The sequence below is a fragment of the Oryzias melastigma genome, linkage group LG6 (genome assembly GCF_002922805.2).
Source record: "Oryzias melastigma strain HK-1 linkage group LG6, ASM292280v2, whole genome shotgun sequence".
Lineage (NCBI taxonomy): Eukaryota > Metazoa > Chordata > Actinopteri > Beloniformes > Adrianichthyidae > Oryzias > Oryzias melastigma.
Genome location: NC_050517.1, coordinates 8213796 through 8225252, shown reverse-complemented (window position 1 = coordinate 8225252; position 11457 = coordinate 8213796). Strand labels below are relative to the sequence as shown.

General features: G+C 38.6%; 1 protein-coding gene across 2 annotated transcripts in view; it reads right to left on the bottom strand.

The window, feature by feature from the left end:
* Positions 1–11457, bottom strand: part of grm8b (glutamate receptor, metabotropic 8b) — a 45593-nt gene that overhangs the window by 7311 nt on the left and 26825 nt on the right. For both annotated transcript variants that reach the window (XM_024264368.2, XM_036212243.1), the window contains exon 8: positions 1904–2043. In XM_024264368.2, the coding sequence (XP_024120136.1) occupies positions 1904–2043 (140 nt within the window). The remainder of the gene's footprint in view (positions 1–1903; positions 2044–11457) is intronic.

Here is an 11457-nt window from a genome sequence, read left to right as displayed (position 1 = left end):
TAAGTTCAGGTTCGAACTCTAAATTTGTTGAACCTGCTTCTTGAAACGGGCCCCTGGACTCCACTTAATTTAGCATCACACTGAATGTAGGAAATACAAAGAAGAATATGTTTTCATATAATTGAAAATAAAGTCAGACATGAAGAGGTTAATATTGGAAAGGTGAAAAAAAATCATTCATTCAAAAATTATTCAATGCAGTTTTGAAGAGTTTGCTGAAGCCTATAAGGTTAAGTTTTTACCAACTGACAATGTGCTGTAAAAACAAGCAGACCATAATTTTATCCCTTTGTTTGCCAGAATGTAACTATAGTTGTTTTGTTTTCAGTGTTCACATGTGAAGAAGGTTAATGATCTAATCCTGTTAGGATCATTAGAATGAGGCAAGACATTTTTAGAATTTTTCAGAAAAATATTGCTTTAAAAAAAATTGTTGTTTATTTGTTCATTTTTTTATATTAAAAATACCTTGTGTTCAATTATCTCCAAATAGGATGGTTTCAAATTGCGCATCTGCCTGTGAAGGGAAATGTCCATCAACATTTTAGTTGGAGACGTGGTCACAGTGTCTCACTTAAAGGTTTAGAAAATTACATAAGGACGATAGCTGAAGTCCACAAAATTCCCCAAACTGGAGGTAAGCATATATATTATAATAGTGAAGGAGCTATTATAGTCTGAAGTGAATATTATTAGTTGTGACATGTGACTGATTTCCCAGCATGTTTCCTGGTTTAAACCTAGAGCACCAATGTCCTCTGTAGATCTCTCAGTTCTATACAGGTTAATGAAACATTGTGTACCAGTGCCGACATCCTTGAGATTTGACGGAGGATGGACGTACCTTTGAAATCTCCAGGAAAAACTGGAGTCCTTATGATGATCTTTTAAATAAAGGAAAAGTTACTGTTGATTTAGCAGCGGAGGGGAGGATCATAAAATTTTGTGTTCTAATCAATCATAGATGTTCTTCTGTATCTTGACCGAGAGTGTCCCTCTTGGTCAAGAATATAACCTTGTTATTGAAAGAGAACAATATCACTGATGATTATGCTGATGCGACTGAGATGTAAAACTCATCTCCTCTGAGTTTAAATTGATAAAGGTGTTATCATGAAAATGAATATATCAGAGGTGATGGTAAACAGGTGGGAATGACATGAGATAAATAGTCTTTATTTTTAATCATTGTTTAAATGTGCTGTTAAATGTTAACTCAAGCTGTAGTTTACAGTGGACCTTTTTACTTTCAGAAACAGTTCTTTGTTTTATCACCTGGTGTCTCCCTGTAACAAGGAGGGTGAGGCATTGGGATCCATATGCAACAGTTTAGTAGCATACAAAAACAAGGAAGTCAGAGTCCAAGCAAAAGGTCAAACAAGGAGCAAGGTAGGGCATCTGAGGAAACAGGCAGAGGTCCAAAACACAGAGGCAACAGAGGAGTAAATGCTCAGAATTGTATGTGTGGCAAAAACAACACTTCACACAGAGCAGAGTCCAGGGGGTGAATAAATACACTGAGGATGATGAGGATGATGAGAAGCAGCTGGTGATGATGAGGCAGGCTGGTGCCAGGTGAGAGCAAAGCAGGCTGGAATTCAGTTGAGGGGTCCCTCTAGTGGTCAGAGGTGGAGATGTATGGCTGATCCCTCACACTCCCACACTAGGATGGGGGGTGGGGGTTCTTTTTACAACGCTGTCCTTGGCAGATAACACTCCCAAAAGTTTTATTACGGACCTTTCTGTTGACGACTCTACTTTAGTGTGTCACACTACCACCTTGATCAGCTTTGTAAACCTCTCATTTAAACTCGTATTATTGTAAATTGGGGAGTTCTAGTTATTTGGAGTTTCAAAAAAACATTGCATGCTTCAGTCAAAGCAGTTCTTTGACATTACTTACATTCAGATGAAGTTGGTCGGTCCAGTGTCCAATGACCCTGTATTCTCCTGAGGAGCTGTTGTTGATCTGATACTGGAAGATGTCATAGCGTCCAGGGGCATCGCCATTCTCATTGAAGCTCACAGGAGTCCCTGCACTTCCTACAAAAAACAATTCATTTTCAGTGGATAACTAACAAAAACATAGAAACAACACATATTAAAGGAAGACCATACAAAGTTTTTAAACTCAAGTGCAATTTTGTCAAATGCTTTTATTTTCTCCAAACAAAGTTCTATGGCATCTGTTTAATATTGCCAGAACACCAAGTTAAAAAAAACAAACAAAAAAAAAACATTTTAACTTGTTTAGACAATCCATCAGTTTCATGTTTATAATGTGGGTGACCTGTTTACTTTGTCCTGTACAAAAAGAAGCAGTCACCTATTTCAATATATGATACGTAAAGTATATATACACAGTTTCATTGTAATTAATAAATATATAGATAGACAAAGTCATATATATATATATATATATATATATATATATATATATATATATATATATATATATATACACACACACACAGTCTCGTTATAATTCTTACATAATACAATATACATATAATATATATTTAATATAATATAATTAGACATGTAAATCATATATATTTTTAGAGAGAGAGCGAGAGAAACTAGGGACTTTAATAAACCCTAACAAAAAGAACATGAGAAACCATAAACCATATTTACACATGTACAAAGTTGCTCATGAAGCTTTATAAGAGCTAAAACCCCTGATACAGGATTGCTTCGCAGAGCTTTTTTCTTGTCATCTTTCTGCAGGTCAAGAGGTAAGTTTGTCAATGTGGTGCAGCCTAATCTTCAGAAACAACCAATGACAATAAGTTGGAATGATGACTGTCGATGCCAAACTGTGTCTCCTCTGTGTTCCCCAAGCAGAAAAACAACCTGTGTTCCAATCTCCTCCTGGACGATGTGCGTGACGATTGACACCTTTGGAACTTGCTTTGTTGAAGCCTGGCGAATCTCTGCAGCTCTCAGCACCTTCACTGTGCCTAGAGATGGAATCCCTAGCCCACCATTGTTGGTCAGGATTAGAAGGTGGTGGCTCTTATCAAATGATGATAGCCTCATGATGACACACCTACTCTTTGGAGGTGAACCGGGAAGCTGAAGATGGATGGAATAACGCCTTCTCTAAGTCCGACAATCTGACCGGTAAAGTCAAAATCATTTGGCTTAAAATGTTCACTGCAAAACACATGAATCTGTTGCAGTGAAGCCTTCCCTCCTCAAGGCCTCTTCCCACTTCTTCATCATATCTTATCGGGGAACCTTAAAATCAAAAACAGGAGGTCAATCATTTTTCTTCATTCTTCTTACTATTTTATCACCATAATAATATGATTTTTAATATACCTGCTGGTCACTTAAATGTAGTGTCCTCAGCTTCAAGGGCTATTTCCGAGGTGATAGGTTCTTCCACATGTACATCCTGTCGGAACGCACTTTCCCTGTAGTTAGGTCTTCATCCAGTGCCTGAAAGGGCTTAGTGTCAATATGTAATAAACAACGGAATTTAATTTCCAGCATATTATCCTCAATTACTTTGATCATATTGCAAGAAAAGAGAGACAGAATCTCTCCCTCTTCAACAGCCTTACCAAACCTACAGATGAAAAATCAGAGTGATCAGACCAAAGTTATCCTTGTAATGTTCTTACATTGTTTTATCCATAAGACACATATTTCTAAAATTATATCTAAAAATGATCTATTTGTGATAACTATTGCTATAACTATTGCTATCAGGCTAGCATTTCCACAAAACCCTTTTATTACAGGAAATTCAAGCTTAGAATTCCAGTCATGTGTTCAATGTTCCAGCCCTGGCTCCTACTACTGTCATTTTACATTATGTGACATTGAATAGTAACTTAAGTATCAAGAGAGTACCAAGAGCTGTCAGGCAAATCTCTGCATCCACAGTAGAATGGTTTATTTTGTAAGACTTTGCTGCACTCTCCAGCACGATCTTGGTGAAGCCATCCGTTGCACATTTGGCACTACACTTTGAGTAACCCGTAAATTACGTAATGTTTACGACACGCTGAGACCGGCGAGTTCAGCGAAAATTTTGTTTTATTTTGAAAATATACCGGATGCACTTTAAATTCGCTTGCGTGGTTTCTGGTTTAAGTCGTGAATAGCCCCAACTTCACAGAAAGTGATGACGATCAGCTGCGTCGTCCGTCAAAATTTTAACCCAACAAAACAGATTCGCAGCGACGGAGAAGCCGGTCCGCAGACGCAAGACGTGGACGACAGCAGTGGGAGTTCCTCTCGCACTTTTAAAGTTACGAAAAGACTGCAACACACACATCGGAGCCATGACGCTAGCGGTGTAAGCCCGGGGTTAGTGTTTTGAACACGCTTTCTCTTCAGCCTTAAAACAGGGGAATGCTTCCCATCAAGGAGGTCCTGGCATTCCTTTGTCCAGTGGGCAAACACTTTTCCATAACTAGATAAGTGAGATGAGAAACAATTATGCCAAGCTCTACTACGGTTATTTTAAATTTTATCTCTAGGCATGCATGTTTGAAATTACTTTACCATCAATACACATAAAAGAGATTCTTAAAAGTACTTGCTGTTCTTAAGTAGTCATGGATAATGATAGAGAATAAGAGTAAGTTTGAAAGAACCATAGGTCAATGCTGCTTTTTAAAATAAATGTGAGCAACTTAAGTATCTTTTGTACTAAGGTTTACCAACACTGTAAATGTAAGATGTAATTTTATGAGAAATTAAACTTACAACTTTTCACCAAAGACAATGTTCAATGCAAACTGTACAAAAATAGTTGGGACAAGATAACACCTTTATATTGTATCCCATCATAAGTACCCATAGTTTGTTGGATACTTCAAACTTGATTTAAAGAAAATGTAATGGAAAAGAATTGAAACTTATTTGGAGCAGTACATGCAATGACCCACCATTAGCATAAATATTCCACAGTCTGATCCAAAGTCTTGCCTTGGGAAGCCCTGGGTGTAAGGAAAGCAAACATTATTAGAGTGACACAGAAATAGATAGATAGCTACTGAAACCTTTTACATAGTTTTAGATCCATTATTATCCTCTAACTTCATATTTATTTTTAACAACTTTTTTTTTAGTTTTGATATTTACCTCATCCACTGCACATGTCAAGAGTAACTTAAGTCAATATACCTCCAAATCCTTGGTCGTCATCTCAGTCTATGTACCTGGACATTTCTTCTGTGTAACATTCCTGTGTTTAAGAGCAAGAAAATTACAATTCTGTATATGTATGTAAAAACATGCTTAAATGCTATATATGTGTAGGGTAAAATACAATGTCCAAAGGTCTTAGGAACATGACCTAATCACAACAAATGCCTAAAGAAGTACAGTGGCAGGAAGAGATATGTGAACCATTTCTTTAAATAGCTCTGTAGATGTTAAATAATTTCCAACAGGAAGTCGAATTTAGTGGTTATATTAACACACAATTAATTTTTCAACACACATTGTATTTGTCTATGTTTTACACAAATAAAGACAAAAATATGAACGTTCGCGCAGTGAAAACGTACTCATTATTTAACTAAGCTAAGCTAACCACACGGACTGTTCAATCATTAAGATGGAAGAACTTGGCGAAATAAAGACAAACAGAAATTTATGAGGCGTCCTTTAAATTCCCATTTTCATAGAATCTATTAACAAGAAAATAACAGTTGTTATAAAGAAAATTACTCACATTCTTAAACGAAAGTTACTTCCGGGTTATGGGTTTAGACCAGCAAAGCTGACAACTGAACGCTGTTTAACACAATTTTTTCATTAAAAATAAAATGTAACATTACCAATTGTAATTGGAAATGTTTACAATGTTTGTTTTATAACTGTCTGTATTCATTTCCCTCTTAGTTCACAAAATAAAATACAAATTGAAATAATCCTCCAATATTTGAGGGTCTATTGAAAATATCTACCTTTTATTCGAGCAGGTACTGTTCTAACGGTTTATGTGTCGGCTGATTTTATTTGCACATATTTTGAGTGCAACCAAGCCAAAATGTAGTTGTCAATTCAAGAGATATTTGTTTGTTTTACAGAGTTATTGTAAAAACAGGAATGTCTATCAAGCGGCACAGGGAATATTTATTATTATTAAGCCATGTATTTTCCGCCCTTAAAATAAGTGCGACCAGGAATAAAGTTCAGCTTATTTTGACATTGTGTCTGAATATTCACTTTCTTGTATTTTTTTTAAAGGTTTATAATTCATTTATCCTGTTTGCCTTTATAAGCAAATCAGACATGGTTATGAGAAGAAACAAAGGGGAGCAACGATAGAAAAAAATGCAAAGGTATTAGTTTTATTTTAATGTAGGACACGCTGAAATTGTCTTACTTTAACTCTGTTTTCAGTCATTTTGGGAACATGGAAATTTAAGCAACTTTAACTGGGCAGAAAAGGTCTTTTGCAGCTCAGCTTGTGGAAAGCTTTGGTTAGCATTAGCATAAGTTAGCATAAGTCAGAAGAATAAAAATCATACTTACCTTAATAATAAAGAGTAGAATTCAATGAAGTACTTTTAATCTTTCTGACTTTGACCGGGTGCTAAGAGAGAAATGATCCGTGACTCGTTTAATATCGTACATGGAAATTTGGGGTGGCAACTATGTGCGGAAGTGGTGAAACTTACAATTTTCCCACTTTCTTAAACAGATATTCCCGATGGTATAAAAGTCTAAACATTTTTAGAAATACTTATTACTTCAAAAAAAAAAAAAAAAATTCCAGAAAAACGCACTTTCTATCTGCAGCAGCTCCTCCCACACGGGGCTCTGTCCTAAGCGGGGATAGAAAGCGGTGCTGACCCTTCTAAACACCCGCAGATTGTAGTGGGCCGGTACTGCCTGTAATCACCGCGTTTGTCGACCAGAACTCTGTGCCTTAACCTAATAAAAGGCAGCTCTGAGCAGGTATCTGCGCTGGCGGGGGAACTCTGGTCCGCTCTCCCTGCAAAGCCTCGCAGGGAGAGCGGCGGGAGAGCGCAGCAATTGCACTGCGAGTCCCTAAGCATTCCCCGGGCCGAGAGCCTCGATCAGACCACCGGTCCTACGATCTACGGGAGTTTAGAAGAGTCTGGCACCGCCTGCTATCACTGTGACAGGTGATCAGCTCTTCTCACACCCCGTGTTGGAGGAGCTGTCAGGAAGTTTCACCAAATATTATTCACAATCTAAGTTTAAAACGGCTGATAAGAAAACTCTAATGACCCAGCATTCAAGTAGTACTTGAACGCATCACTGACGGATAAATCAGTGAGACGTGACAAGAGTCTCATGATGGAATCCGTGTGTAACTTAGGCTTCGTCCGTGCATAAGAGGTGATTCATGCATATTTTTGTGTGTAATTACTTTCAAGCTGTTACAGTTTACACATGCATAAATTAAAATTACATTTTGTATTTTTTTTTTATTTTGTATTTTTTTTTACTTATGCACAAAACATATAATATGAGTTACAAATCAAGAATACGCACGAAAAAATCTTAATTTATGAACAAATCAAGAATTAGGCATCCACAAATTGGAGTGAGTCTATTTTCTCTCCATAATTAGAACACCTGATTCTGATCGTTTGGATGAGTGAGTGAATACTTTAGTAATATAGTGTATCTCTGTCAAAAAAACAGAAAAAAGGACACAGAGCAGAGTGTTCCCAGAAAAATGGTCATCCTCCCATATATTCACCAAAGGGAATGGGAAAGCTGTGCACAAATGAGCATTTTATTCATGGTGTTGATGGAACATTGACCGTGGAGGAGTTTGTAGATGCCAAAGACCCGATATGACAGCAGCAGACATTTTCACCCCACTTGTTGGTATGTGAGGTAGGATCAAAGTGGAATGATCCCACGCTGTTGGTCAGATGGTGTACCCACAGTGATCGTGGAAAAAAGCAGGCGTTGTGGTCAGTTTCAGAGAAAACGAAGAAAATACTCTAGACCAGTGATCTGCTATATTGGTAATAAGGCAAATATGTACACCCCTTTCTTCGGAAGAAATGTGAAGCTACTAAAGTCTCACTACGAGGACTGATTCTCTTGGAGAAAAAAATGTATTGGCCCTTGCCACCATAGTCTGCTGCTGGACGTTCAAATAATTTTTTTGATTTAGCATTTAAGGTCGTCGCAACTTGTTTTAGTGGAGTTAATTTGACCATTTGGCCAAAGTAAACTAACGCAACACTTCATTACACCGCATCTTTGTCAAAGGCCCTCACAGAGCTTGGAGCTGTGCTCTGAATGTTTGTATCATTAGGCTTGCTTAGCCATGGTTATCTTCATATCACTGTAGTAGTGCTGAAAAACTGTCTGGACACATCAGATTCTCTTGTAGGGGATGAAGTGGAGTTGGACTGAACACACACGCAGATAAGCACATGCAGGGCTGCTCAGTGGTTAGTATTCTCGCCTCACAATGAAAGGTTCACATTCCAGCTGAGAGGTTTGTGTATGGAGTTTGCATGTTCTCGGAGTATGTGTGGGTTTTCTCTAGGATTTCCATCTTCCTCCTACAGTCCAAAAACATGCTGCATAGTTTCAGTAATATTTCTAAATAGCTACTAGTCTGAATGGGAGTACCTGCAGGTTCTAAGAGGCTCAAAATCCCAAAAGACTTTTAATAAACACACAGTTATCCAACCATCCATCCATCTTCTTCCGCTTCATCCAGGCAGCAGTCTAAGCAAAGATGCCCAGACTTCCCTCTCCCCGGCCAATTCCTCCATCTCCTCTGGGGGGACCCCGAGGCATTCCCAGGCCAGCCGAGAGACATAGTCTCTCCAGCGTGTCCTAGGTCTTCCTGTGAACACCTCTCCAGGGAGGCGTCCAGGAGGCATCCGGACCAGATGCCCGAGCCACCTCAATTGGCTCCTCTTTATGTGGAGGAGAAGTGGCTCGACTCCGAGCTCTCGGGTGACCGAGCTTCTCATCCTATCTCTAAGGGAACGCTCAGCCACCCTTTGGAGGAAGCTCATTTCAGCCTCTAGTAGTTGGGATCTCGTTCTTTCAGTCAGGACCATAGGTGAATAGTGGAACGAAGATCGAGCGCTAAATTGAGAGCATTGCTTTCTGGCTCAGTTCTCTTTTCACCACAACGGACCGGTACAGCGACCGTTATGCGGTCACTGCACTGGACCTTGCTCTGATAACTTATTCTTAACATGTTCTTTGTATGGTCATGGAGGTAACTGGATCAGAAACATGAACTTTAGATTCATATATTGCAGGAACAAGCAGACAAACCACAAACAGGCAATAGAGGAGGATGAATATAGATGTGGAGAACACAGGTGAGACAAATAATCTTGGTTATGCTAAATAAGGAAATGGCAGGTGCATTCAACCCCTTGCCCCCTGACAATCTGCAAATGCAAGGTAAATGTAAAGTATTTAAAACAAAAGCGAACCAGCCAGTTTGTCAGACTAAAACTTTTATTTGCCAAACATCGTCCTATGAGTTTGAGCAAACTTCCTACATTTCAAAACTTTGGGGTTTCATCAACTCATTGGCTGCATGCTGACTTCGTTGATGAAGAAGATGTGGAGTGGAGGGGGTGGTAACGTTTGTGTACTGGCTATGGGTGATTGACAAGGACGATAAAGGAGAAAAATATTTACTTTTCCTCTAAAATGATCATCTCATACCATGTTTGATACCTGCCTGCATACAGATTTTTGTGTTAGTGCAAGGGCATTTTGCACTTTTACTAAATAAGTGTTTTTCATAATATGTAGAATGATGTGGAACCCCCAACTCCACCACACAGAGCCCACAGCAGACAGAATTTTTGATTTTCACTGGTGTCCGCGGCAGACATGAAATCCTGTCCACATTTGTCATGGGATGGATAATAGGGCTGGGAATCTCAGGGTAACTCACGATACGATGCCATTCACGATACATGGCTCCCGATGTATCTCAATATGGCAAAGATTGCAATAATCATTGTATTACCTTGGTAAACTATGACATATAACTATGTTTAAAACACATTTTTTTGAACAATTTAAAACACAATATGTTAATTTGTTGCCCTTTCCAACTTTAAAATAAAATTAACAATAAATATTAGGGCTGTCAGATTTGTCGCGTTAAAAATGCATTAATCTGACGTGTGCTTGACGCCGACAATTTTTTTGACGCATTAATCGCGGACTTTCTCATACGTGCCTTTCCATACCGCGCGCGGGCGTCCCCCCTCCAACTCACCGGCTGCTCTCACTAGATCACGGGCGGGTCTCCAACCACCGAGCTGCGAGCTAAAACCGGCCGGCGCTAGGACCTGGAGAGCTCCTGCACCCTAGCCCGGCTCCGGTTCGCGTCCAGTACCACGTCTGGTGGTACCGGCTCGCGTCCGGCGCCGCGTCCCGAGAACTGCGGACCCCCGACGTTCGGAACAGCAAGCGCACCGGGGGACATTTTAAATGTTCTGGAGGTTTAAGCGTGATCCAACCCCAGCATAGCGGTCTGTCTGCCGGCATATTCATGGTGTGAGCTCCGCTGGACACGTCGCTGCATCGAGCTGCAGCCAGAGAACGCGGCGGCAGTAACAGACTGTCAAACTATCCACAGAGTATCCCGCTTTTCTCAGTCTTTAATGTTTTAAAAAACAAAAGTTCATTGGAAATGATAAATCTCTATTTCATTTATTACTGTAGTTCAGCAGAGGAGGAAAAGATTTGGTCCTGCCAAAAAATGAACATGAAAGTGTTATGTAAATTTTATTTTTGATGTTTTTTATTTTATTTTACTGAACGTAGATTGAAGTTTAGAATTTAAAATGCCCTTCACTTGCACTTGGGCTTTTGTTAGGCATTTTATGTTACAGCCTTTTATTGTTAAGAAAGTTTATCTCAATACAATGTTACAAAATAAAGTATTTCTGATGAAAACTATTAATTTTGTCATTCTTGTTTTCATAATTAATGTAGAACTACTAAATTCCACGAACCACACATTTTTTTTTTCTTAAAAAAAGGCCAAATGTAAATTTGCGATTAATCGCGAGTTAACTCTGGACAGAATGCGATTAATCGCGATTAAGAATTTTAATCGCCTGACAGCTCTAATAAATATGAATGTGACTTTACAATAAAAATTTATATTTTAAGGAAATAATGAACAAAGCTCTCAGTAAGAACTAAAATGCAGAGTATATCAAATGGACATTTCACCTTAGAGAACAAAAAATGTGGAAATAAAAATTCATAATGCTACACTTTAAGTCATTTTACGTTTTATATCAGATAATTTATCATTATTGAAACATAATATTAATGTTCAGCCTGTTAATCATTGTTTCATTTTACAGTGCTGGTATCCGCATTCAATTCCCCCTCATTTATTTATAATATCCCACACTTATCTTTGATAAACAACACTTTAGTCACGTGATCCACGTGTGTACAGTGAGCTAAAATATTGGGATAGTTCGCCAT